This window comes from Podarcis liolepis (assembly GCF_965112155.1).
Source record: "Podarcis liolepis genome assembly, chromosome: 3".
In the NCBI taxonomy this organism is placed as follows: Eukaryota; Metazoa; Chordata; class Lepidosauria; order Squamata; family Lacertidae; genus Podarcis; species Podarcis liolepis.
In genome coordinates this window covers 92,869,352-92,897,341 of record NC_139557.1, presented here as the reverse complement: position 1 = coordinate 92,897,341, position 27,990 = coordinate 92,869,352, and the positions used below count along the sequence as shown (strand labels likewise).

Sequence of the window (27,990 nt, the reverse complement as noted above, 5' to 3'; positions counted from 1 at the left end):
CATTTCTAGATTAAATTTTAATTATGCAAGTTACTTTTTATGAAGTTCAATCTAAGGAGTACATTTTAGATGTAAAAAGGTGTAACAAACATGACACGTTGCAGTTTATATTAGTCAGGAACCACACTCCTGGGAGAACATGCTCATATAAAAAGATTACTCATTTTCCTTTAGAAGATATTTTAGAATTATCCAAAAATAGTGGTATTTCTACAATTTTCTTTGCATAACAAATTACAATAGATATTTTGAAGCACTCAATGTTTATAAGGATTTTTTCTGCTCTAAACAGATGTTATGCAGGCTAAAGAAAGTTGTCATGATCATTTCTGCCACACAACACACAGTCAATTTACAATCTTGTACAGCAGTAACTAAAATGGCTCATACAAATATACAGAGTACAATATGGATCCCCACAGGGCATAAGAGTGCTGTTATCCCCATCACTCAAGGCTATTCATGTTCCAAAGGGGACTGGTTAGACGGGATATGGGCATTCGTTAAGTAAGCCCTACAGTGATCCACAATCATGCATTTTAACTATATTAAACGGAAAACAATTGTTATCAAGAACTATGCTACAAATTCATAAATGCAAAATATAGTCAAATTAAAAATGGGTACTTTGCTATTATTAAATGGATAATTTTTATCAGCTGTAAAAATTTCAACAGACCTGCTTTCTAATTTAATATATTAAAATGGCAATTATTCCTTCCATTTAGGTAAATAATTCCACCTTATAGCCAATTCAGTAAAAAACTATTCAATAAATTTTTATAGCTGTTCTGCTACAAACAGCATAAAACCACATAGCATGAGTTGCTATGAAAACTCAAATATACAAAAATACATTTGTTAAAAAGTTCAATTAAAGTGGTTGACTTTAATCATGTTAAAAAGCTGCTTTAAATAGCAATTTGAAAAATTAGCATTTTTCCTACTTTCAACAGTATAAAAAGGCAAAATAACCTACATTTGAGGTAGCAATGCCAATTCACAAAACTTTGAATAAATTTCATATACTTCCATAACACATTTGTCATTGCAATATTTAAATGAGCACTTCAATTGTTCAACTCAATTTCATAGCAATACTTTATAAAACGTTTCAAAAATACTGGAAATGGTTTTAGTAAAAAAAAAGATTTGCATCTTATATTCAAAACACTGTACAACAAAGTCTTTCAATGTTACAATATAAAGGAAAGCTATAGTACAAAGCAATGGTTTATAATAGCTGAAAAAACTGCCTATTTTTTCACAGTCTGTACAACATGCCACACACCCTGTATCATTGTTTTTTGTCACTTGCACTTCTTGAGGTCTGACACTCTCAAAGAATTAGCTGTAAGGGATTTTAAAATATTCTCTTAAATCAATGTACTTTTTAGAGCACATATTATAAGGAATACTATTATGTAAAAACTTCAAGAGGCATATGACAACCATCGCTCAGACTTAAAATGGGATTTTGTTCTCCAGAGTGAAGGGGCAGAGAAGCAACTCCTGTCCAGTTGCTTCCCCAGAAGCAATTCCTGCTTCTGCAACAGCCACTAGGGATTCAGCCTGAGAGAACCAGTTATAAGAGACAGACCTGAGTGAGAACTATGATTAGAAAGCTGTAGCATCGGAAGTCACTCTTCATTGGACTCTGTAACGTTTACTATTTTCTGGTGCATTTTGGCCAAGGGCTCTGAAGGTAGCCCAAAGAATGAAAAATACAAAAGTTACACAAAACAAGCAAATCTTCAGCATTAAACCCTAAAATGGTCTTTCCTATGTCCGGAACAGATAATTAACATTATCCAGCATATACATTGCTTGACAGGCTTTTAATGTGCTATACAACTAATTTATTGCTTAACTGAAGTGTGTAATTTGAAATGGGGAGATGGCTAAAAATATATGGAAAAGACTATTTTTAGTAGTTTATTGGTAAAGGTATCTGCAGCTTTACTATCTGATCACAATTTTTAAGAAAATCTAGCAGAATTAACGTATACCAAGTGCAGTGGTATGAGGTATGTGGTTTATTGCAATGAAGATTTGACTGCAGAAGCGGTGCATTATCCACCAGTTTGAAGATACTCAGTAGATATATGGAAATATGCGATATGGTACACGTTGACAGTATTTTTCCCATGCTAAGCCATATTTTTTCTTACATTGACGTTCATCACGGGCTTCTCGATGAATAAGCAAACCAGTAAAGTATATGACATAGAAATATGGTAAGATGTGGTTGATCCCTGTAAGAACACATAAACAGTTATTTTTTCCACTCTTCACCTGAAAAGGTAAATAGGGTTTTTTTTTGTTCATCACTTTAACAATAATTTATGACTGGGTTTTAATATTGACTTTCGGTTTCTTGATTAGATTTCAAGCTTGAACATCATATTTGTGAGTGCAAGTCATAATTTATTTTCTCTGTTTTCTATGCTGATCAAGAAAAAAGAACTTACTGTCAAAAAGACAAACAGAACAATATACTTATGGTGTATTATCCCACCTAGTCATCATCTTATGGCAATTTTCAATTGGATCAGGGGTGGTTATCTCAGTTAATAACAACCACTGGTAGGAATTTGAAAAACAGAGGTCAGAGGTAAAAACACAAATTAAACAATGGGATTGCACACACTCTCACACAGACAAATTCACAAGGCCAGTGTCCAAGCTGAATAGTTCCACCCTGAATGAATGGTTTAAGTGCAGGCAGGAAGCAGCCTTGAAGTCAACTCTTAATTGCTTTCTGCCTTGGACAATAGGTGGTGAAGTATCACCCACATGATGGCCTGCCACCCATGCAAAACATGAAAGATTTCACTAAAAGACACTTTACTATCTTACCACACGGTAAGGACCAAGCCAGAGCCATGATGATATCTCCAAGGTAGTTTGGATGGCGCACCAAGCCCCACCAGCCAGAGACCAGGAGGTTTTTTCCAGTTGCAGTGGGAATAACTTTCAAGTCTGTATAATGATATACAAATAAATATACTCTGCAGACGAGAACACACTGTGTAATATTAATATATAGAAAGCACTAATAGAAAACCAATTTGCCTAAGCAGTACTTACGAGCAACTTTTGGATCCTTTGGATTTCTTCGAAATATGTTTTTCTGTGAATTCGCACCACGAAAAATGTAATAGCCAAGAACTTCAGAAAAGAAAGAAGCAACTATTATTTCCTTGCAGAACTTGCCAACAACACACAGTCCATTGTCTTTCCAATTTTACATTAATAACAATGACAAGAGCAATGTTCTTAGGCATCTATTTATTGTCCAGTTTTCTAATCGTGAGTATAATTGATGTGGATATTACAAATTTACTTGCTTACTCTGAGGCTGCCTCAGCTCTGGAGAACACCTGGCCAGCCCCAGAGGCACCATTTGCCTGCAAGAAACAGCCGCACAAGGCTTTGGGAGGCAGAGACACAAGAGGGCATCAGAGGAGAGAGGGAAGGAAAGAAGGTTGCCCACAGTACCCCTGACCATCATTCAAGGCACCCCACGGTGTCACAGCACACGTTGAAAGCCACTGCTATACAATATGAAATAGAGATGGGGAATTATTTGTAGTTTTTATAGCTACTCTACCTTGAGGAAATGCTATTAAACAATGAAACTCAAAGAGACTGATGGCAAACACCCTCTCTAAAAATTACTTGATTTACTAACTGAATTGTTGACATCAGTTTGGGGCAGGAAAGGGCTTTCTCAACTGACTCAACCATGAAATATTATTCCTTCACAAGACCTGAAGGTTAATTGTGCTGGCTGATGAGAGGCCAGTAAATCTACCTGTGTGTAGGAGCCTTGTGAACCTTGAGACCCACAAGAGAAAAACCAGCTGTAACTTGCTGCACCTCCTTCTTCTTTTCTTTTTTGTTACTTCTCTGGGACAAGGGGTGGGAGGTTTTTGATGTGGATGCTTGTGAGCAACAATTCATACCACTCAGGGTGAGAGTCTGAATGGGTTGGAGTGGGGGTGAAAGGTGTTAACTTAGTCAAAAGCTACAGGGTGAGAGTCCGTTGGCACAGAGTGGGACCCTCTTTGTGTGAGTAATGGGGAGTGAGTGGGCGGCTTAAGTGAAAAACAATGTGGGAACCATTGCTAAGATCACTGGTTGTTTAACCTGTATGAATGATTTGTGTTTGGTTTTTACTTAGGTATTTGATTAAATTGGATATTTTAATTTGTCACTGTAGTTTTGCTTGTTTACAAAAAATATGACAGAATTGTTAACTTGTTGCTTATTGAGCCTGCTTATATGATTTTGTAATTTTTGTATTTTTTCTGCTTATTTTTCTTACTCTATGATTGAAAATATTTGAATAAATCCTGAAAATAAATCAAGCTATTAAGCATTCCCATAAAGCATCCAGAATGCTTTTAAGTAAAGCAGTATTTCATTTTAATTGCCACTTACTATTCAAGGCTACAATTGCAGAAGCTGATAACCAAGAAAGTTCATTCGGATGTTTCACTAAATAGAAGGCTTGCAAGCTGTAGAGAAAAGGAACCCACACCAAGTCTCCAAATGCTAGCATGAACCCAAAACCATCATGGATGATGTCCATTGTTGTCAGAATAGCTTCCTAAAAAGTTAAAAGAATTAAATGAGTACTGATCTGAATTTTTGTTAATGGCCAAAATATTTTCACTATACTGTATTGTTAGGGTTGTGTACATGTGGAATATGCAGCAAAGCACACATAGACTGAATTTACACATTTCTAAAAATCAGCAAATGTTTTTCAGCAATGAGCTCTCAATGCCTTTTACAATTCAGCTATCTACATAGGCAGACGAGAGCTAAAACAGGAGAAACTAGTACTAGTTTCTCACTCTGCTTCCCCTTCTCTCATACATAAACATCACACCCATTCACACAAAAACTCTTACCCCATTCATCCATCCATTATCTCATTCATACTCACACACCCAAAACAACCTGCCCCAATGCACAGCTACCTATTTTGTGCTTCACTCCTTTGGCTAAGAAAGTTAGCCAATCTTGTAGATTGCCACCACAGAATGTACAAGATGCCCCCTGTTCCAAAACTGAAATCACTTTGCGGGCTGTATCCTTGATGCCCTTATCCTGTCAGAGAAAGAAGAGCCAGCAGGCAGACATGGTGCCTGGTTCATTCTGTGGTCAACCCTTAGAGCAAGACTGCTAGAGCTAGATCTGGCATCTCTTCTGAGACGGCAGACCAGGTAGCACACAAGATATAGCCCAATGCCTTCCCCAATGCCCACAGCAGTCTTCCCTGCCACTGAAGGTTGCTCCAGGTGTTGGGAAAGGTGTCTGGTTTTTGGCATCCATAGGGAAGACCCCAGAAGCCCACCTATGTGCAGTCTACAGAAAGATGCAACCCCTTTCACTTGACAGAGGGGAACAAGTTATACAACAAATTCCTCATACGTTTCATGAACAGCCTAGCCCACAATGTTTTTCAGCCAATCGTTGTGATGATGAGCCAATCATATGCTTGTTATCATATAAAAATAAGAGATGGTTTTCTCCACAACCAAAATGGGGATACTGAGAAACATAAGGGAGGCACTAGCAGGATTAGAGGAACCACAAGGTTTGCAGAAGTACAACACATTTTTTTAAAAAAAAACTTCAAAAGGAGGCAAAAAAATATATCCTACCAAATATCCATAAACATTACCTCATTCCAAAGTGCATCCACCACATAAAGGAGCTGGAAACTATTAACCAGTATCATGGACAAAGATGGCATATTCAGATGTTGCACTTTCATCTCAGTCAACAGCATTGCCAAGTTAATAACAACCTTAAAAAAAATTAAGTTGCACATTAAAATCAACTTTTATCTTACAACTCTGGTGAAACAGTAACACAAGTTTCAATGTTAATTTCATTTCAAAGCATTTTTCTCCTGCTCACAAGAAGTATTTTACTCATGTATAAGCAGAGTTTGACCTAGTGTGTGCTCTTTTCCCTTTAACCTTTCTATTTATCTTCCCATATTTGTATTTTAACTCTTATAAATTAAACAATAGCTGTGTAAAATGAGAGATACTTGCAGCTGTGAACATTGTACAGCTAATGCTGCAGTGATAATGCGGCTGTTGTAGTATATAATATAATGTCATCATAATGTTGATATTTCCAATATTTTGCAATCTTTTCCTGCAGTACATTTTTCATTTTAAGAACTTAGTTGTCTTATTTGTAAAATCAAAGATGATGCAAAAATAGTTTTAAACACTTACCCAGCCAATTAGCCCTGGTCGTAACTCACAGAAGTATTTCAGGTCAAAATTTCTGATGCGAGGATTTAATTCACGTCCCATAAAAAAGTCATAAAATATATTCCCTACAAATAAAAATAAATTAGACCACAGTATAATATTGGCTACTGTACTGTTACTGGGTTTTATCCAAGTCACAGTTAAAGTAGTCCCACTGAAATTAATGTACTTAAGATAGTCAGACAGGATTTCTGTCTAGAACTTCTTACAAGACATAGTTATGCCAAACTTGTCCCATATTCTTAAAATGCACTGAAAAGAAAAGTGGGTATAAATTCTTCTGTTATAAGTTTAATTTATTACAACTTTACAGGAGCACACAACCCAATAAGAATGCTTTTTATCAAGGTACATGCAAATTAAATTAGTAATTATGTAAATAGCATGAGTGGATTAAATCAGACAAAAAATGCATTAGGAGTTAAATGCATGATTCCCCTTAGTGTTTTGCTGAAAGCCCCAAGACAGAGACTATGGAGCAGAGGAACGGGGTTAATGTAGTTTGTAATGACAGTACTTTTGACACACAGAAATGCATAAGAACAAAAAATAAAATAAAATAAATCAAGCACGGTATGTTTCCACAACTGAATACTTACCAGAATTCCCCCCAGGTGACAATTCTTGTTCAGGTGCTCTTAATGAACGGGCATAGAGATAAATGCTTAACACCACAGAAAAAACTGTAGCACAGACAGCAAATTGTAGGAAATGGTCATATATATAGGAAAACTCCATTTCAAAATACAGAGAAATTCCTACAGCTGCAGCTGTTAGGATAAAAGCATAGAATCCTTGAAGGAGAGAAAAAAACCACAGGAGATATGTGAGACACAAGTAAAAAAACCCACTATTCTAAAAACACACTTAAGAAAGTTAATGCGTAGAAACATTGTAAATCATTTTCCTAATTAAATCATCTTAATAAAGTGGGCTCTGATACAAAATTTTATGCCAGAAATCTTTGGTATTTAAGGTTTCCAATTTGGCAATATTTATACACGATGTGAAACCCTAAGTCTGCAATTCTGTATTCATTTACCTTGGAATTAACTACCCAAAGGGACTTATTTATATAAAAATTAATCCATTTACTATAATAAAAAACTTTAAGCTGCTTACAACAAAAATAACAATGCAACATTCAATAAAATTTCTTCCAACACTTAGCCCCCCCCCCCCAACCCTGCCCTCCCTCGTTAAAAATAAACAGAAAGTTCTTGGGCAAGCTTGGCTAAACACATACATCAGAGCTTCCCAAACTTTTCATGTTGTTGACACACTTTTTTTTTACATGCATCATTTCGTGACACAGTAATTCAGTTCCACTAGCACACCAGAGGTGAAACTAACCCCTTATAAGAGTGTTTGCTCAACACACCTGCACACTGCAGCCAACACATCAATATGTTGCAACACAGTTTGGAAAGCTCTGACATACATTTTAATTACTATATTTGTCTCACAAATTACATGGGGGGGGCGCTTTCCAGAAGGTGGGTAATATCATCTAGCTGGTTTCCTTTCACCATATGGCCATGTGCTGGTTGTGCCATGACCAGGAGGGTATCCTTGGAAGATCTTAAGAGATTGGCTAGGTCTGTACTGGGGAAGACAGCCTGCTATGTATTCCGGTTCTGATGTGTTTTGAGCTTTAAATGTCAAAAGCAAAGCCTTGAGCTTGACTTGGTAGTTAATAGGCAGCCAGTGCTTTCAAAACTGAGTGTCCTACTAAACATTCTAGCAGCCCAACATATAGCATAATATATGAGACTAATTGTAAGGTTACTCATGTTACACCTTGGCAATGCTATCTGTGTCAAGGCACCGTTTTAGTTGGCACACCAACCCAAGCTGGTAGTGGATGACCTGAGCCACTGAGGTCAGCTAGGTCTCTAGTGATGGATCTAGCAAGCACCCCCAAACTCTGTACAGTCATACCTTAGAAGTTGAACGGAATCCATTCCAGAAGTTCATTCGACTTCTAAAACGTTTGGAAACCAAAGTGCAGCTTCTGATTGGTGGCAGGAAGCTCCTGCAGCCAATTGGAAGCCACAGAAGCGCTGTCAGATGTTCAGCTTCCAAAAATAGTCTGCAAACCGGAACAGTCACTTCCAGATTTGTGGCATTCAGGCGTTCAAGAACTAAGCTGTTTGAAAACCAAGGTATGACTGTACTTGCTCCTTCAGAGGGAGCACAACCCCATCCAGAGCCAATACAAAGCCAAATTTGCACATCTGGGAATCACCCATCCACATGGACTCTGTCTTTTCAGGATTCAGTTACAGTCCACATCTAGTCCATGATTGCATCCCGGCATGGTTTATGACATGCATGGCCTTTCCTGATTCCGTTATTACCGAATGAAATAGAGTTGGATGTCATCAGAAAGCAGTGACACTTTGCTCCAAATCTAATGATCAATGGTATCAAGAGCCACTGAGAATTCCAGGAGAATCAACATGGTCACATTTCCCTGTCCCTCTCCTGAAGGAGATCATTCATCAGCAACTCAGACTAGGTATGTTAAGGACAAGAATTCAAATTGTATTATGACTACAACAATATATGTGTCATAAAAATTTAGCCCATTTAGACACCTGTTACACTAGAAGTATAAAACAAACTATGGTTATGGACATTGCCCATTACTGAAGGCTACCACACCTACAGACAAGTACTAAGCAAGTGGAAAATTAAAAGCAGACAATCAGCTGTAACCATATAGCTGAAAACCCCAAAGCATCATTTGGCATGATAACTGAACCATATATGCTCATGTTTGCAATCTCAATAATTATAGGTTACCAGTTCAAAAGTAATGCTGAATTTAAAACCTAATTACCATTTATCCTGTATTCCAGTCTCATTCCATTCAAAAGTGGGGTCCCTTCTACAATCTTAAAAGAAAAAGAAAAAAGTCTTTTCCACCTAGATTCAGGAGTAGTAAAGCAAATTATAGGGAAACAATCATTTTTTAAAGAACCTGTTGCCTTTCTACATTTTGTAGAATAACAGAGCCACTTAGCCAAGAAAAAAGGGAAATTCTAAACCTTGCAATTACATGATAATCCCCATGATATAAAACTGATTGCATAATAATCTGTAGTTTAAAAACTATAAAAAATAGATTAACCATGGCTCTTTCCATGCAATCAAAAATCCCAAAGTTGGCATAGAAGAATACAACACTCATACAACTACAAAAATAAGATATCTAGAAGAAATATTTGTATTAATTCTAATAATTTATATACCACCTTTGATTTAAAAAAGAAATACTAAGGGGATTAACAGATCAATAAAACAATGTATCACAAGAAAACCAGGTCAGAGGAAAAAAACAAATTAAAATATTGATCACAGTAACCAGAAGCCAGTATTAATTGTCAGGAAAATGCCCAGGTAAGCAGACAGATTTCCATTTGTCAACATAAACATTCTATGATCAATCTGCTTGATCATCACAGGCAGATCACTGTACAAGGCAGAAACCACTATGTAAAAAAGCCCTTTTCAGCATCACTGTAAGATGTACACCTACAGTCCATGGCATGGTTCCTAAGGCTGCCTCTGCAGACCACAGTGATTGAGATTGTCACAATCCAACTCACCACTCCATCAAGACATGTGTCTAGAGCAGTGTTTCCCAAACGTTTTTGGGCAACGGCACACCTGCTTACCGGAAAAAAATCTCGCGGCACACCACCATTAAAGCCCCGCCCCGTGACGTCAGCGCGCAGCGTCACGCGGGGGGGGGGGACGCACAAAAGTGAACGTTTTTTCCCTTCCCCTTGCCGGGGTGGGAGGAGGCAGCAGAGCGAGGGCAGCTGAGGCGGCGGCGGCGATAGCGGGCGGAGGAGGAGCCGTCGCCGGGAGTTGCTGCTGCTGCTGTTGCTGCTGCTGCCCGGACATGCCGGCCTCCTCCTCCTCCGCTGTCTCGCGCTCCTCCCTTTTGCGCGAGCTGCCCCGCCGCTCAGCACCACCACCGCGGAGCCGCCCCCAGCTCGACGCGGATCCTCGCCGCCGCCGCCTCTCGCCGCCCGACTCGCCCGCCTCCCTCCCACGGCACACCAGCCGGTGTCTCACGGCACAGTAGTGTGCCGCGGCACACCGGTTGGGAAACACTGGTCTAGAGCATGCCTGGGTAACTCCTAAGTCAAACGTAACAGAGAAACAGGGCTGAGTGCCCCAGATCTCCTGAAGGCCATCCCAATGGTTTCATATAGAACCTATCATGTAAAATATAATTGTGTACATTCCTGTTTGGCAGGAATGTAGTAGGAACACTGAAAATTGCAATGATCATTCTCCTCATCAAATATGGTACCTCAAATCATCATTTTCATTGGTTTTGCTTTATGACAGCCATAATATTTTTTAAAAATTGTGACACACACAAAATAAAAATGCATTTTTGTAAACGCAGTATACAAATTTATAGTTAAAGTTTTACCTTTCCTATTGGGAGTAAGTAAAACAGAGCTTGGAGAAAGAACCAAAGAAGAAAGACACCAAACACTCTTGTCTCCCATAAACTTTCCAAAGCTGGGAGGGAGGGAGGAAAATTCAGGACACTGGGGTCTTTCTGAGTACACATCAACAACAAGTAAAATACAGTTCCAGGAAGGAGAAAAATCATTAAAAAGGCACCTGCAAAACAAACACACAGGATCAGAAGTTAAACAGGAAACAAAATGAAGCATTACTACAACAGAAAAACTGTTGTCAAAACTACTCAGTTGTTACAATATTGCAACTCAAAGATCACCCCCTCCCCACACACATACCAGGACTGTTACCTATTCTAAGATATAATGCTTTCATTGCCTAATGGAGAACAATTTGAAATGGGTGCCATAATTAAAGACTGCATGTATACTTCTAGCAATTGCACAGAAATGATCTTGTCTAAACTTTAAGGTACGAAAGGCTCTTGGCCGGCAGCAGGTAGCCACAGAGATGCAAGAGGAAGGAACTACAGTGGAACCTCAGTTGTCGAACATAATATGTTCTGGAAAACACCATTCGACTTCCAAAACGTTCGACAACCAAGGCGCATTGGGCAGTCAGCAAAATCCATTGAAAAAATGGAGAAACACGCCTCGGAAGCCATTCAATTTCTGAGGTGTTTGAAAACGGAAGCATTCACTTCTGGGTTGTCAGCGTTCAAAAGCCGAAACTTTCCACTCTAGTCCCAATTCTAGTCACTTGCCCAGATATTGATGACATGTAAGCATAGTAGCTGATGTCACACAGAAAGCATGATTACTAGGAAAAGATTATGCAATAAAATTCATGAAAACTACTGTCATTATGTAACTATTTATTGAGTATGCTGGGATTCAAGAAACCACTACCAGGAGAGGTCTCAAACTGACTTCTAATGGAAATGCCAGCTCTGTATATACAATGATGTGCATACAGAGCTGCTTCCCTCCACTAAAGTGAATTTGGGAATTTGCAAAAAACTATATGAATGCTGCAGTACGCCAAGACTATCATACCAATTTTTCCTCCAAACTCTAGTTCCTTTGTCTTCATGCATACTTTTACAACAGGTTTGGGTTTCTCAAAAATTCTCTCTTCTGAATACATTTCTTCTGTTCTCTTCTCCTCCTTCCTTGAATGCAAATTGTAGCGTTCGAGGATGCGCTCTCTGGCACGCTCAGATTCAATTCTTTGGCGCTAAATACCATAGTGAAGGAAGAGGAAGTCATTTGCAATCATATTGCACCACCTGCTGGATATATCCCTCCATTCAAGTAATACTGCCTGAAAACCCCTCATTTCTATGATCCCAACTCTGCTAATCTACACTGTCATACACTCCCTTCTCATACCTCTTCCTCGGAAAAAAACCCCACAATTCCTTTTCATCAAAACATTTACAACACAATGCAGTCATTCTTAGCAGGATAAGAGCAACCTATTCCTTTGCCAATGCTCATTATAACATATTCAAGATCCTTTCTCTACATTCTATCCATTTTATCATGTCAAAGTTCTTTATAAAATATTCAAGATCCTTTTTCTACATTCTATCCATTTTATCAAGCAATACATTTAATGCAGATATTGTAATCTCAAGGATTGAAGAGCAGCTAACTTTAAACATCTAACCAGAAGGTTTCCAGAAACAATGGAGATTTGAGTATGTTGAACACTATTATTTCATACCTCTAGAGTGTTGTGAGATGAGTAATTCACTTCTGTGATATCTGGCTCCCCATTATACTGGTTGGTATTGTTTTCATTCAGTTTCTGGATTAAAAAAAAAGAATTGAGTGTTTCCATTGTAGTAAATATTTTTCAGAAAACCTTCCATTCCACAACCAATCATAGATTGCCTTTATAAATTTCTGATGTGTAGCACAGACACACAAGAGAACCAGGTTTTATGGAACCCTTGAATGAAATTCTAAAACAAATAACTTTGGGAAGTACCTGGTTAAGTTTTAACGGTCTCCAAATCTAAGTAGAAGAGGAATTTGTGAAACAGTGGAGAAGTGGAAAATAAGTATATGGAACCTGTGGTGTGCTCCGTGTACTTGGCTTTTTTATGTCTGTGCCAACTTTCTTTTGACAGTACTCAATTCCTTCTACTTTCTTTGGAAAGGAAGAAGAAATTGAATAGTGCATGAAATCTAGTTTGTTCAAGGTACAGTTGCTATGTCTTTTTGTGATTCCAAACTACAAAAAGTGCAGCTAATGTCAAACTATATTGCACAAAAAATTTCTATATTTCGGTTTATCTGTATGTGAACATAGCTTGACAAAGGGACTAGACATAAAAATAAATCAAATACCAAAGGAATCAAATTAGGTTCCCCAATCATATTCTTTTCATTTTTTGGTTCTCTGCTTTGAGAGGAAGAACGACGTCTGTGTTTTGCTGGCCGACCAGGTGAACGAGATCTGGAACCTGATCTAGATCTGCTACCACTGCGTCTTGAAGGGGAACCGGAGGAGGAACTACTTTTTCTAAATCGAAAAGATGACATAGACTGAAAAAAACCAAAAAACAGTTACATCATTAGCTTTACAAACTAGTAGTTAGTTATGAATATCTCTAAATCTTCTATTTAAAAATATTCATTGTTTACATTACATTTCCAAGCACAAGTCAACGTGTTGGTGCTGACCTTTAAAGCCCTAAACAGCCTCGGCCCAGTATACCTGAAGGAGCATCTCCAACCCCATCATTCTTCCCAGACACTGAGGTCCAGCGCAGAGGGCCTTCTGGCGATTCCCTCGCTGCGAGAAGCCAAGTTACAGGGAACCAGGCAGAGGGCCTTCTTGGTAGTGGGACCCGCCCTGTGGAATGCCCTCCCACCAGATGTCAAAGAGAAAAACAACTACCAGACTTTTAGAAAACATCTGAAGGCAGCCCTGTTTAGGGAAGTTTTTAATGTTTGATGTTTTATTGCATTTTTAATATTCTGTTGGGAGCCACCCAGAGTGGCGGGGTATAAATAAATTATTATTATTATTATTATTATTATTAATTTACATTAATTCAGTTTTTTGGCAACATCGCTTGAGGGTGGATCAAGAAATTGAAAAGAGGTGAAATGAAGAAATAGTATTGCACCTTACTATTCAAGCTTCAGATTTAGGATTTGGATTTGTAAAGCACAACTGCCTCCTCAGTCTAAAACCAAGCTAGCAGTAAAACCATAACAAATGTGCTCAACCTTGAAAGCTGATGTGTGTCCACTCTTACTTAGGGGGAAATCTAGATGTATGGTGATTTATGTAGGTGATAACCCTACATAAATAAATATGAAATTGAATAATCCCAAACATTAGCAACAATATTGAAAATAAAGCACAGCTTATTTCAACATACATTCAACATATATTTAAAATACAGTTGTTTGGTGGAGACTTCCGGTTCCGGACGCGAGCAGTGAGGAAGCACAGAAAGCCAGCTCTTGGCTTTCTGGGCGCTGTGAGATTGTGGGGAAAGATGCAAGGGCGCAGCGTACCCCGAAACCTCAGGGGGGGAACCCTTGGGGGAGAGGCCACCTGCAGCGTGGACGCGGTCGACCTACCCCTCTGGGAAAAGAGAACAGAGAGGAACGAGAGAACGGCGACCGCTAGCGCAACCTGGGAAGTGCCGCCTCACAGCGAAACGCCCAGAGCTTCAGCTGCAAACAGCGTCGGAGCTCCTCAAGATAAGAACGGGGTCTCCAGCATGGGAAATTTTCTTTCTTGAAGTGCTTACTATATAAGCGCGCAGTTGGCGTGAAGCTAGGAGACGCCCAGGTTTTTCTTTGTTTGTTTATTTATGGGATTCTCCTCGGCAGCGGAGACAAGATGGCGCAGAAGGGGAGCCGCAGGAGCGAGGAGGTTAGTGAATAGTCTGACTGAATGAGCAAGAGCCGAGTTGATAGTGAATTTGGACTGAATTGTTTTTTAATGATTTCAAGGACTAAATTGTATTAAACAATATAACGCCAATTCCGGGGGCAGACAGTGACGGACGCTTTTTCAAGCTCTCCGGTGAGGTCTCGTCTTGACTACGACGACCCCCCCAATATCATCTACGCTCCTCAAGGATATTCATTCAAGGATAGACTGGTGAGGACACGCCAAGGGAGGTGTGGTAGGGGTCTGACTCTCGGTTTGCAGCCTGAGATACGTTAAAGACGCCCAAAGCTGTGACGGTAACAACAGGTCAGGTCGCTGTTGCAAACAGCCGGCTATTGGTGGCGGAAGTCGGATGCTGAATAATCAACGGTACAGAAGTTTCCCTCTGTTTGTTTATTTGTTTGTTTGTTTTTCATGACTGTGCCTGACTTGTGTGGGGCTGAAGAGGAGGGCATGAAACTCTGAGTGGGAGCCTAGACTGTAACCGGGGGATATCATTGGGATTGCAACCACTTGGTGAGAGGAGACCAAAGTGCGTAAAGTGCTTAAAGTGTTCAAAGTGTCTGAAGTTCCTGAAGTGCTGGAAGTGCCGGAAGTGCTAGAAGTGTTGGAAGCTCCTGAAGTTCCTGAAGTACCGGGAGTGAATTAATCAGGACTAAAATTGACTGTATAGGAAAAGAAGCTGTGTAGGACGACCACGTCTCCAATTAGACTCTAATAGACTTCTATAGACTCTCCACCCCTCTCCCACCTTCCATTCCCCCCCCCCTTCCCTTCACTCTTCTTCGGAGTGCTGGGCGCTGGACGTGACGCAGGTGAAACTAGGCAAAAAGACCCGAGGGGAGGACTGAGAGGAGTAGAAGGGGAAAACAAATTAAAGCCAGGAGTGGACTAATCGATGTTTCTGGAACAAGAATTCCCCCCAGGGCTTTTAAAGGGTATATAGAGGGTTTGTCGGTTCTCCTGGGGTATACACGTATTTTGTTTGGACATTGGATGGGGCAAGATCAGTCATAATATTTACCACCCCAGCAGGCGCTCTCTGAGGGGAAAGGAGGGAAAGGTCAGGATTATAGGACTATAGGACGAAAAAGGATTATAGGAAAGAACTAACGGTGAATAAAGGGAGTGCGTCACAAATAATGATGGGGAAGGAAGGGAGGGACGCAAAGAAAGTCGGTGGGACCCCGGGGGAGAGAAAGACATCACGCCAAGAGGAGATCAAAGATTTAGATAGCTTATGGATCAAAATAAAGGAAGAATTTAAACAAAACGAAACATATATAGAAAATAAGCTAGGGGATATGCAAGAACTGATTGACAAAAAAATAGAAGAGGCAGTAGGAGAGCTCTCATCAAAAATCCAAGACCTGTCAGTAAAATCTAAGATAATTGAGGAGTCTAATAAGAAATTACAGAAAGAAATGAGGGAACAGAAAAAAGAAACAGGGAGGATGAGGGAAGAGTTGGGGGAGTTAAATAAAGCACAGGACAGGATTTGGGACAATCTTGCTATGGCGGACATGCGTCAAAAGCAGCTCCACTTAAAATTTAGAGGTGTGGCAGAAGAAAGAAATGAAGATGTCAGGAAGAAAATGATTAAGGAGCTATCTAAATGGTTGGGCCTGGAAGAAGAAGAGATAGCACTAACAATAGATAACGTATTTAGAATGTCTAGACCACAACATTTAAAATCTAATAAATTTTTGGGAGACTGTCTGGTGATATTTAACTCCTTAGAAATGAGAAATCTAATCCTAAGGACGAGCTACCGTAATAAACTCAGAATTGAAGGTAGGCCCATCATTATCTACAAAGAAATCCCAATTAGATTATTACGAAAAAGAGAGGGCTATAGACAAGTGGTCGCGGCTCTAAAGAGGAATGGAATACAATTTAGGTGGGAGTTCCCCGAGGGGATCACCTTCTTCTACAAAGACAAGAAATTTAAACTGACGGACATACAGGAAACAGAGAAGTTCCTGAGAAGATATGAAAGAGAGCTGGGAAGGACAGAGTATAGACTGCGAGATAGGGAAGAAACGAAGGGGAACGGTCGGGAGAAGGAAGAGGAGGGGGAGGAGAGCGCGAAAGACCAAGGAGAGAGGGGGTCAATCTCAGGAGATGAAGAGGAGGAAGCCGCAGTGGGAGAAGGGGCGGCTGAGGAGGAGGGGCTCTCAGGAAACAAAGGCGCTAGATTCTAATTAGAGTTTTGACCTGAGATAGAGTAGTCGGAGAACTAAGATAACACTGGACACTTTAAAATTTTTATCGTGGAACGTGAATGGGTTGAATGAGAAAATTAAAAGAAATAAAATCCAAAAAGCTTTGAGAAATAAGAAATGTGATGTAATCTGTGTTCAGGAAACTCATATTGCAAAGAGGCATAGACATATTTTGGTGAACAAAAAGTTGGGAGTAGAATTTGTAAATTCGGATGTAAACAAAAAAAGAGGAGTGGTAATATACGCCAAAGAAAGGTGGGAACCAATACAAATTTGTAAAGATGAGGAAGGGAGAATATTAGGTATTCAATTAAATTTTCGAGGGGAAAGAATCAATGTAGTGTCGGTATATGCACCGAACTCAAATAGAGCAGAGTTCTTTGAAAAACTTGAAAGTTTGCTGCTGGAATTGGATCCTTATAAGTTAATTCTATTGGGAGATTGGAACGGGGTACCAACACCAAGCATGGACAGAAGTGAGAACCAGAGGAACGTAAACAGGGGGAAGCTCCCCAATGCTTTCAATGAGTTAGTGGAAAATTTAGATCTAATTGATATCTGGAGGCACCGAAATCCCACCACTAAACAGTTCACTCACTATTCAGAGCCCCACAAAAGCTGGGGCAGGATCGATCAGATATGGGTGACTAGGGCGATGGTATGGAGAGTTAAGAGATGTGAGATACTACCCAGGACCCTGTCAGATCACTGCCCTTTGGTCTTGGAAATTAAAAATGAATTGAAAGGGCAACCCAGGTGGAGGATGAATGAATATCTATTTGAGAATGAGGAAGTGCTAGATATGGCCAAAAAAACTCTGAGAGAGTACCTGGCGATAAATCTGAGTAGAGATACCCCAATAGAGTTGGTATGGGATGCCGGTAAGGCAGTCCTAAGGGGCTTTTTGATACAGCAAAATAGTTATAGAAAGAAGTTAAGGGAGAAAAAGAAGGACAATATTTTGGCCCAATTAAAAGATTGTGAAAGGAAACTGGCCTTAAATCCAACAGATGAAACGATCAGCCAAGCGGTGAAGGTGTTGCAGTCCCAATACTCAGCTATTTTGAACCAGGAGATAGAACAAAAAATCAAATTTACAAGACAGAAATATTTCGAGTCGGCTAATAAAATGGGGAAGCTGCTTGCATGGCAGCTCAGGAAAAGAAAGAAACAAAATACGATTAATAAACTTATTGTAGATGAGAGGGTGATAGAAGACCCGAGTGAAATTGAACGCAGATTTGTTGCTTTTTTTGAAAAGTTGTATGAAAAAGGAGAAGAGAGTAGTGTAGAAGTAAAAAACTACCTGGATCAAGAAGAAAGAAAATTTTTTACAGAAGAGGACTGTATACAACTAAACAAAGCGGTGTCTGTAAAGGAGGTCAGGGATGCTATTAATAAGATGAAGAACGGGAAGTCCCCGGGTCCGGACGGCCTGCCAGCAAAATATTACAAGAAATTGGTAGATCTGTTAGCGCCGGTATTAACAGAGGTAATAAATAACACTCTCCAAGAGGGGAGGATTCCTAGTTCCTGGAAGGAGGCGTACATTACGCTGATTCCCAAGACAGAAAACGAAAAGACAGATTTAAAAAATTATAGGCCAATTTCACTTTTAAATTGTGATTACAAGGTTTTCGCTGACATCATGGCAAGTAGACTCAAAAATCTACTAAACAGATATATACACAGAGATCAAGTGGGATTTCTCCCAGGGAGGCAATTGAGGGACAATGTCCGGCACGTACTAGATATAATGGAGTTCCTGGAGGCAAGACCAGATGTACCAGCGGCCCTTATCTTCATTGACGCAGAAAAAGCTTTCGATCGCGTCTCCTGGGAATTTCTGTTGCAAAATATGGATAAGGTGGGAATAGGGGGCCCCTACTTGAAGGCCATTAGGGCGATCTATACAGAACAGCAGGCTAGGCTGATTATTAATAACAACCTGACTAAATATTTTCCAATAATGAAAGGGACAAGGCAGGGTTGCCCTCTGTCACCTTTACTGTTTATTTTGGTGTTAGAAACAGCCGCGAACAAAATAAGAGCGACCCCGAATATTAGGGGATTAAAAATTGGAGAGAAAGAATACAAACTAAAGGCCTACGCTGATGACCTGGTCCTTTTCTTAGAGAACCCAATTGAAAGTATTAGCAGAGCGGTAGAACTCTTGGAAGAGTTCGGTAAATTATCCGGATTCAAGTTAAATAGGGGGAAAACCAAAATATTAATAAAGAACTTAACAGCACAGGAGAGATTACAGTTGGAACAACAGGTGGACATTAAAGTAGTAAATAAAGTGAAATATTTGGGAATCTGGTTATCCCCAAAGAATATTAACTTAGTAGAAGATAATTATAATAAACTATGGAAAGAAATGAAGAAAGATATGGACACCTGGCGTAGATTGAATCTATCCTGGACGGGGAGGATGGCATCGATTAAGATGTGTATCCTCCCGAGGCTGTTATTTCTGTTCCAGAACTTACCAGTCATAAAAGGTACCGCCTGCTTTAAAAACTGGCAAAGGACCTTGACCAAATATATTTGGCAGGAGAAGAAACCTAGGGTGAAACTTAAATATTTGATGGATTCTAGGGAAAGAGGGGGCTTTGGTGTACCAAATTTAAGGCTCTATTACGAGGCGGCATGTTTACTTTGGATTAAAGAATGGGTCACACTGAAAGATACTGATCTACTAGACCTAGAAGGATTTGATTTAAGATTTGGGTGGCATGCCTACCTCTGGCAGGAGAAAGATAAAATTCATAGAGGTTTTCATAATCATTCAGTTAGAGGGCCACTTTTAGAAGTTTGGAATAGGAAGAAAAGCGTGATAGAACAAAGTATCCCTTGGTGGCTCTCACCCGTGGACATCATCAAAATAAAGAAAGTAAACATGACAGGTAGAAGGTGGACGTATGAAGATCTCCTAATTAAATCAGAAGAAGGGTGGAAATTAAGACAGCAGGATGAATTAAAAGAGAAAATCAAGGACTGGTTTCATTTACACCAAATTAACGCACTATGGAGGGAACATAAGAGAATAGGCATGGGAGAAAATAAATCTAGATTCCAAGTAGAGATTATTGAGAGTAACAATAAATTATTATCTAAAATGTATAGGCAACTGCTGGAAAATGAAAATAAGGAAGTGCTGATCAAAGAGGTAATGACTAAATGGAATAAAGACCTTGGATATGAGCTAGGTTATGACAAATGGCAAACTTTGTGGAAGAATGGCATGAGATTTACGGCATGTGCTGATTTAAGGGAGAATTTATACAAGATGATGTACCGTTGGTACCTGACCCCGGCCAGATTAGGGAGAATGTATAGAACAGCAGATAATACTTGTTGGAGGTGCAAAGATAAGGTGGGGACCTTCATTCATATTTGGTGGACCTGCGGGGAAGTGAAAGGTTTCTGGGGACAAATTTACGAGGAGTTAAAGAAAATTTTGAAGTATAATTTCCCCAAGAACCCCGAAGCTTTCCTCTTAGGGATGATTGGGGAGGAAATAAAAAAATCAGATCAGACCTTCTTTCAGTATGCTACTACTGCTGCAAGGATTTTAATAGCAAAGAAATGGAAATCCCCCGAAATACCAACAATGAGAGAGTGGCGGGTGAAATTGTATCAATATGTGGAATTGGCGAAACTTACACAATATATTAGGCGGGACAACCCCAAAAAGACAGAGGATTGGTCCAAATTTTTAAGTTACCTTGAGATTAATTTAGGAATTAATAATTTAACAGTAGATGATGTTTAACTCCTACGACGTGGAAAGATGAAGGAAAATAACTGCAGATGATATATGTAGAATATTTAATCCAAAGCTGAGGTTATTGGAAGTCAAATGTGTGTAAGGGTGTGATTGGTTTTCTTTTTTCTTTCTTCTTTGTTCGTTTTTTTCTTTTCCAGGTGTATATGTCTGATTTTATGTATGTGTAATTTTATGTGCTTGTAATAAAGTTTATAAAAAATTTTAAAAAAAAATAAAATAAAATACAGTTGTTTGGAAAATAAATATGATTTTTATTTGAGTTGCTGTAACACACCCTAAAATACCAAAGTAGTTCATTTTGGACTTTAAAATATTCAGCACACATGCTGATTAGATGTGGGAGATATATGCATTTTTAAGAAATTTAGCAACCCCAAACATTGTGTGTCAGGTGTGAACTGATACAACCAGAGCAGTTATTACTGAATCTACTTGAAAATAAAGGATACAAATTTCTTCAGTTTCCTAAATGCCTGATATACTACAAATTTTCAAAGCTGAGCCCCCAGCATTTTTTAAAAAATGTGGCTGTACATGCATTACAATTTGTTTAATGACTTTACAAGTGTTCAACAAACTCCATGGCCATGGTACAACACCTGCATGTGGAAAATTTTGTTGATACTACACAGAATGCCCATCAAAGCATTTTAAAATGGGCTAATCTTAAAACATACAAAATCAATAAGGAAAAGCACAATGGCTTGATATATAGTGCAACTTCACAAACCATGGGTAGTATTCAGTGCTCTCATTCCATCAGTGCAAGCACTTTTGGCTGCACACTGGAACTTCCACTTCGCCTCCCAACATGCTCTGAGGGTTCCACCAACATTCTGGAGTAGTATTGGGGATGGCACAGCATGAACCTTCTGTTATACAAATGGAAATCCTTGTGCTAATGGAGCAAGTGCATTGGATACCACCCCATAGTTTTATCCTCATACTGCAGGAATATACACAGAAGCAAATATTTAGGACTAATGACTGAAGTGTAGCCCAAAGGGTTCATTAGTAAACAAATGAGCCCTTCTTGTTATGATTATTTACTCCAAAGACTAATTACCCTCATATCGCTTTCTTTTAGCTGAAGCTCAGTTCCATCTTTGTATTTTACTGTGTAAAGATGAGTTCGGTCATCATAGCTGGTTACTTGTACTTCATAATACAGAACACTTCCAGGCCACCGGCCCATTACCACTTCTTCATCAGCAAACTTTCTCCTGGGCATGTTTCAATCTCGGGGGGGAAAGTGGAGGAAATTGAAGTTGTTAGCATAGATGTTGCAAAAGTCAAGTCATGCTTTGAGTCTAATGAAGTTAAACAAAATCACCCATGTGCTGAATGAGCTAAATGGAAGAAATGTATGAGCACTTAACAAGAGTTACTGTATTTCAACGCATAATGGTCACCACCGTGCAACAGTTGAACCCCCTTTTTCGGACCCTAAAATTGGTCCCCAGAGCAATCCCTGCATTGCAGGGGTGAAAATGCCTCGCCAATGTGACATTTTGTTTTGCTCAACAGCATTTCCCTCCTTTTGTAAATGAAATGGTTCTTGGCGCAGCTGTTTCCCAGCCTCTTCCTGTTTCCCTGAGGGCCCAGGGCTGCCTGTGGGACTCGCCTGTTGGCCAAGTCAGCCCTCAGCCCACAGAGGATGAGGCAGCCCTGCACAGGGAGTGAGGGCGGCGGCAGCTGAGGTCTGGTCTGAGAGCCAGTGACAGAGGAGAAATGTGATGGCAAGGTCTTGCCCAGAGGTGAGTGGTTGGGGCCCATGGGTGTGCCCAGTGCCTGGTAACTAGCGACAGAAGAGCATGCATCTGAGATAGGACTTGTGCAGCAAGCCTCCTGGTTCTCCATGTGGGGTTTGTGGGGCAGGGTCAGAGACCTAGGTTATGTATTTACCATATTTCACAGTGTAATTGTCACCACTGCATAATAGTCACACCCCTTTTTAAAAAGAAAAATTGGCATTAAAAAAGCAACCATTATACAGTACTAGTACAGTGGTACCTCGGGTTAAGTACTTAATACGTTCCGGAGGTCCGTTCTTAACTTGAAACTGTCCTTAACTTGAAGCACCACTTTAGCTAATGGGGCCTCCTGCTGCCGCCACGCCGCCAGAGCATGATTTCTGTTCTCATCCTGAAGCAAAGTTCTTAACCCGAGGTACTATTTCTGGGTTAGCAGAGTCTGTAACCTGAAGTGTATGTACCCTGAAGCATATGTAACCCGAGGTACCACTGTATTTTACTCGAGTTCTAAGCTGCACAGGTGCAAAAAAAAAGTATAGGATTTTCCCATCTGTTCAAATATATTAGTTCAACACACACACAGGAAAAATATGAAAGTGCACAAACACAATGGGAAAACAGGTACAAGAGATTCACACTATGTGCTACAGAGGTTACAGTCTATGCATTGCCTATTGCAGTCAATAGTCTTAAGGCTGCTTAACCTAGTGCTGGACTGTAGCTGGACTCCAGTTCAGTGAGCTGATGTCAATGAAACGCCCCCATTTCAAAAGGTTATGACAGGTCCAAAATATTTTTGGGTCCAGGGTGACATCTGAAAATCCATTAAATGACTTGCTTTCTTGTCAGAAGTTAGTTCATAAACAAGAGTTGGAACAAGGATCCATTCCTTTAATCAACACACAACTGTTAACTCTGCACTGCTACTCGTACTTACATGTAAGCCCACTGAAATTAGTGGGGCTTAAAGGTAAAGGTACCCTTGCCCGTACGGGCCAGTCTTGACAGACTCTAGGGTTGTGCGCTCATCTCACTCTAGAGGCTGGGAGCCAGCGCTGTCCGGAGACACTTCCGGGTCACGTGGCCAGCGTGACGAAGCTGGCGAGCCAGAGCAGCACACGGAAACGCCGTTTACCTTCCCGCTAGAAAGCGGTCCCTATTTATCTACTTGCACCCGGGGGTGCTTTCGAACTGCTAGATTGGCAGGCGCTGGGACCGAGCAGCGGGAGCGCACCCCGCCACGGGGATTCGAACCGCCGACCATGCGATTGGCAAGTCCTAGGCGCTGAGGTTTTACCCACAGCACCACCCGCGTCCCTAGTGGGGCTTATTTCCTGGTAAAAATACACAGAACAAGCTGCATTTCAGGTGCAGAGGGGAGAGGCCTCTCTGTTTAAGCATATACCACCTCAGTGTCTTTATACAGTGAATAGGTTTATAAAATAAATAAATGTGGAGCAAGAAATGGTATTTTTACTTCTAGAAAAACACAGTGCAAGTCAAATAGTATCTGTACTGAATTAAATAACAGTTGCAATGATACCAAATTTCTCAAGTGTGTGCTTGTTATTTGGTGTAGCAATTTACAACACAAATGAAACAAAATTAGATCTTAAATTGCAGGTGTGCTTGCAAAGATTGATGCAACAGGTACAAGTCTCCCACATAACACATTTAGCCCTGTAAGCATAAAATACTAAGCACATCCATGTTATACTGGATTTTTGTGCAACAGTACTCCTTGTTGACTACGGTATGTCAGGTGCACTTATCTGACGTCTCCACTAAATTAATCTGTGCATTTCAAAATAAAGAGCAAAAATCCTGTTGATGTCTGCAGGCTAGTATTTATTGGGACTTTGGGATGTACCATCAGCCCCCTGATGAGTCGTAAGACATCTTCAAGGAGTGCATATCAATCCCATGGAATGATAGGCTCCTGAGTGCTTTCCTTCACTACAGCTAAGACTTGGGTAGATTCAGAGTGTGCCCCGGCAGCAGACCCTCACTGGATGTATAACTGGATCTTAACATCACTCCAAAGTGATTTGAAAAGCAGCAAGCTTAGAGATAGCTGCTGTATGCTTCCTTCTGCAAGGCTTTGGGGGGCGACTAGAAAGTATCATTTAAAAAAAATATTTCTAATATTAGTACTGTATTCAAAATAAAAAAATCCTTCCAGTAGCACCTTTAAGACCAACTAAGTTAGTTCTTGGTATGAGCTTTCGTGTGCAAGCACACTTCTTCAGATACACCTGTGTATCTGAAGAAGTGTGCTTGCACACGAAAGCTCATACCAAGAACTAACTTAGTTGGTCTTAAAGGTGCTACTGGAAGGATTTTTTTATTTTGACTATGGCAGACCAACACGGCTACCTATCTGTAATTAGTACTGTATGTTATTACTACTACAGCTTGCAAATCCTCATATATACAGCGCATACACATGGCTGAATGAAAAGCTTTCACACATTTGTCTGCGGAACAGGTTTTTGTAGAAGACTAATTAGAAGTAGAATCATAGAACTGTAGTCTTGGAAGGGTGAAAGATCATCTAGTATTGCCAGTTTTAAATTTGGATGGTGCCACTTAATTAGCTTCAACAGAAGTGCAATTAATGATCTTAGTACTGCAGCCTTAGGATTCCTTCCAGCAGCATTTGCAGTTTTACAGCCATTAAACATGAAATTCACACATCTGAAGTGGTTTCAAAGGGGACCTAAAAATCAAAAGCCCGAGTGAGTCGTCCTAGGAAACTGCAGACGGAAATGCAAATTCCCAAATAACCATATGGCTCACTGGGTGACCTTAGGCTACTGTGTCTCAGCCTCCCAGGGTTGAAAATAAAATGGGGAGCACAACATTCACGCACAAGATTTTGAGCTTCTTGGGGGAAAATTGGAATATAAATGAAATAAGTGTCCTCTAGTCACTTCTCTCCAGAAACGACCAACGAGAAGAGCGCATACGTCAGAGCCGGAGATAAACATTATTATTTTAAAAAGGTGAACTTCCATCCTAACGGGAATATTATTCTAAAACAAGTTCCACCAAGTTCCGTGGAGCTGACCCCCTAGTAAAGATGCTTAGCATCGCAGCCCTCAAGAGCTGATGCCATCCCTTCCAGACCCCTCCTGCGTGTCGCGAGGTGCCTGCGATGCTCTCCGACCTTTTCGCTTCGCGGCTCTCAGGGGCGGGATCCGCTTTCCGCAAAGAGGGGAGGACAAGTCGCTCGCGCAGCCTCTGAGGCGCCCCAAACGGCCCACGAGAGAAACTTAGCGGCCCCTCGCGGGTGGGACTGAGGGGGGAGTAAAGAGAGGCGACGCGCGGCTCTCGAAACAAAAGAGCCTGGCGAAAGGCCACGGGGGGGACGCGGAGCGATGGCTGTGGGAGGCAGAGGCTGCAGCCTGACGGCACCCAGGCCTCAGAAAATGGAGGCGGAGGGAGAGAAGGAAGGAGGGAGGGTGGGAGCAGAAGGAGGCGGCGACCGCCCGGTACCCTCCCTCGCAGGACAGGCGCCGAAGGGGTGTGTCCCGGCCCGCAAACAACGCGTCCTCACCTGGTCGCTGCGCCCCCGCCGCGTCGCCTGGTACGGAGGTCTCGGCCGAGCAACGCGAAGCCTGGGCAAGCGGGCGAAGGAAGGGGGCGAACTCAACGGCAGCAAGAGCCAACCGCCTCAAGCGACGGTTACGGGAGCGAGAGCGGGCGACGTTCCAAATCCCTCCCCCGGGTCCCGCTGGGAGGCGCGAAAGGCGAGGCGCCAACCGCAGCCATTGGCCAAGCCGCGGCGTTTGAATCCGTCTCGGCGGCCTCCCATTGGCTGAGAGTCGGTGGCGCGTTCCTCCCTCTCGCGCCCCGACGCTCAACCTCCCGAGTTCCGGTCCAAGTTGTGCCTCCGCTTCAGCCAGTTGACATAGTTCACTCTGGGGAGCTGAGAGTCCTGTAGCGGAGCGCCAAAAGGACCCGCCTCCTCTCAAAGCTCGCTGCTGCTCGTCCGGCTCTCTCCGAGTGATGGAGAGGGGAGCGGGCTCTTCCCTTCTCCTTCCAGTTTGCACATCTGAACAGATGCAAACGTGTCGATAAGCGGGTTCCCAGATGAAACCGAGGATGGTGGGGACGCCGCCCAGAAGTTCCCGCTCCCACTGTGGATGGCGAAGCATAGTTTTAACGCGCACGCGGGGAGTTTGGGTGGGTGTGCAAAGCAATCCGCTCACGTTTCTGTCAGCGCAGATCAGACAACACCCGCCCACCCAGTCCCTGTGCACTGAACCGCTTTATGCCAAGAAAAACAAAAGATGCAGGAAGTCCAAAGCGGTGCAAGCCGCACGCCCTGAAATTTGAAGAGCTTCGCATATACAGAACCATTTGCGACTGGTGCCTTACTGTTACTGAACTGCATACGTCCGAAATTTTAAACACCTCTTCTATTTCCAGCAGCCGATGGTCTTTTTAACCTGCAGTGCTGTCTTCTGCCCCATGGCTTTGATGGTAGAGAGAACGAGCGTGACCCTCATTTCCAAACAAGACCGTGCTAGACGTTTATTTTCTTGAATGCCTTTCATCAAAAGGTTCCAAGGCGGTGATCAAAAGTCTGACGAACGAATGCAATACAAAACCAACCCATAAACATAGCAATAGGGAACAAGAGAAGAGACAGACTAAAAATAGGCTGGCTCTGTAAGGATTGCGTGAGGCACATAAGGGGGTTCAAACCTCCGTTTGGGAGCGTGTAAGGTTTGCTGCTGGCTGTGCCAGTGAGTCTGGAAGTGCTGTGGTGTCACCTGGTGTTGCAGGGTGGCAAGACACCTGCCATTTTTGCATGTTTAGGTTGTGTGTGTTTTCCCTCCCCTGTTGAAAATGCATTGGTAATAGTGGCTATTCAGCTAGCATAGTAACTATGTGCCTTAAGTCCCAGCATATTGGCATATTGAACCAGCTGCAATCCTATGCATATGCCAACCAACACCCCCCCCCCCAAAAAAAGAGCTCAGCAACTTTTGTGTCCGGTTTTTCACTTTTGAAATATGGCAATAGCCTAGTTTCACCCCTGGCATATGCTTACCTAAGGCCAGAATTCAGTCAGGACAGCAACCGTGTACAAATGCTTCCATATGGGAGTTTATTGTGAAATATGTGCTGCTTATGCATGCAAGCTCCCCCACACTGCCAGTTCCCATGCTATTGTCACAATCAAGTCCAAAATGTAAAAACAACTTGTTATAGCTGCAGCCACTGCTGCTGTGGAAGCTTGTTAGCGCATATGGGGGCGGGTGCGTAACAGGTTTATCACGTGATGTTTCAGTGAGTGGCTTCTAAGGCTACCACAGCCTACTTCCATTTGCTTGACACCTGAGTACAACCTAGCCATTTGGTTTCTGGCGGCCCATCAGGAAACATTCTGGGCATTCATAGGTTTACAATGTAAGTCCTGACTAACCTTAGTTAGCTCAGAGCCTAAATACGTTATTGAACTGCCCATTGGTGTGTTAAGGCAGATAAAAATGTATAATCTAACTATTTTGAAAAAAAAATTAATG

At 41.3% G+C, this 27,990-nt stretch overlaps 1 protein-coding gene across 1 annotated transcript; it reads right to left on the bottom strand.

Annotated features, from left to right (window-relative positions):
* Positions 1 to 2: 2 nt before the first annotated feature.
* On the bottom strand, positions 3 to 27,990 carry LBR (lamin B receptor). The gene is made up of 14 exons (XM_083496105.1): positions 26,013 to 27,990; positions 21,766 to 21,938; positions 13,115 to 13,312; positions 12,486 to 12,569; positions 11,813 to 11,993; positions 10,762 to 10,958; positions 9,151 to 9,205; positions 6,905 to 7,099; positions 6,267 to 6,370; positions 5,699 to 5,824; positions 4,447 to 4,615; positions 3,091 to 3,171; positions 2,860 to 2,982; positions 3 to 2,255 (listed from the first exon to the last, which is right to left on the bottom strand). Exons 2-14 carry the CDS (start codon positions 21,928 to 21,930, stop codon positions 2,095 to 2,097), a joined length of 1,839 nt encoding a protein of 612 aa, XP_083352231.1. The 5' UTR covers positions 21,931 to 21,938; positions 26,013 to 27,990; the 3' UTR covers positions 3 to 2,094.

Coding starts and splice junctions, on each gene's coding strand:
- LBR (XM_083496105.1), bottom strand. CDS start 21,930: ATGCCCAGGAGAAAGTTTGCTGATGAAGAAGTGGTAATGGGCCGGTGG. Junction 11,994..12,485: donor CATCTCACAACACTCTAGAG/GTATGAAATAAT, acceptor TATGGTATTTAG/CGCCAAAGAATTGAATCTGA. Junction 5,825..6,266: donor GACCAGGGCTAATTGGCTGG/GTAAGTGTTTAA, acceptor ATTTTTTTTAAG/GTTGTTATTAACTTGGCAAT.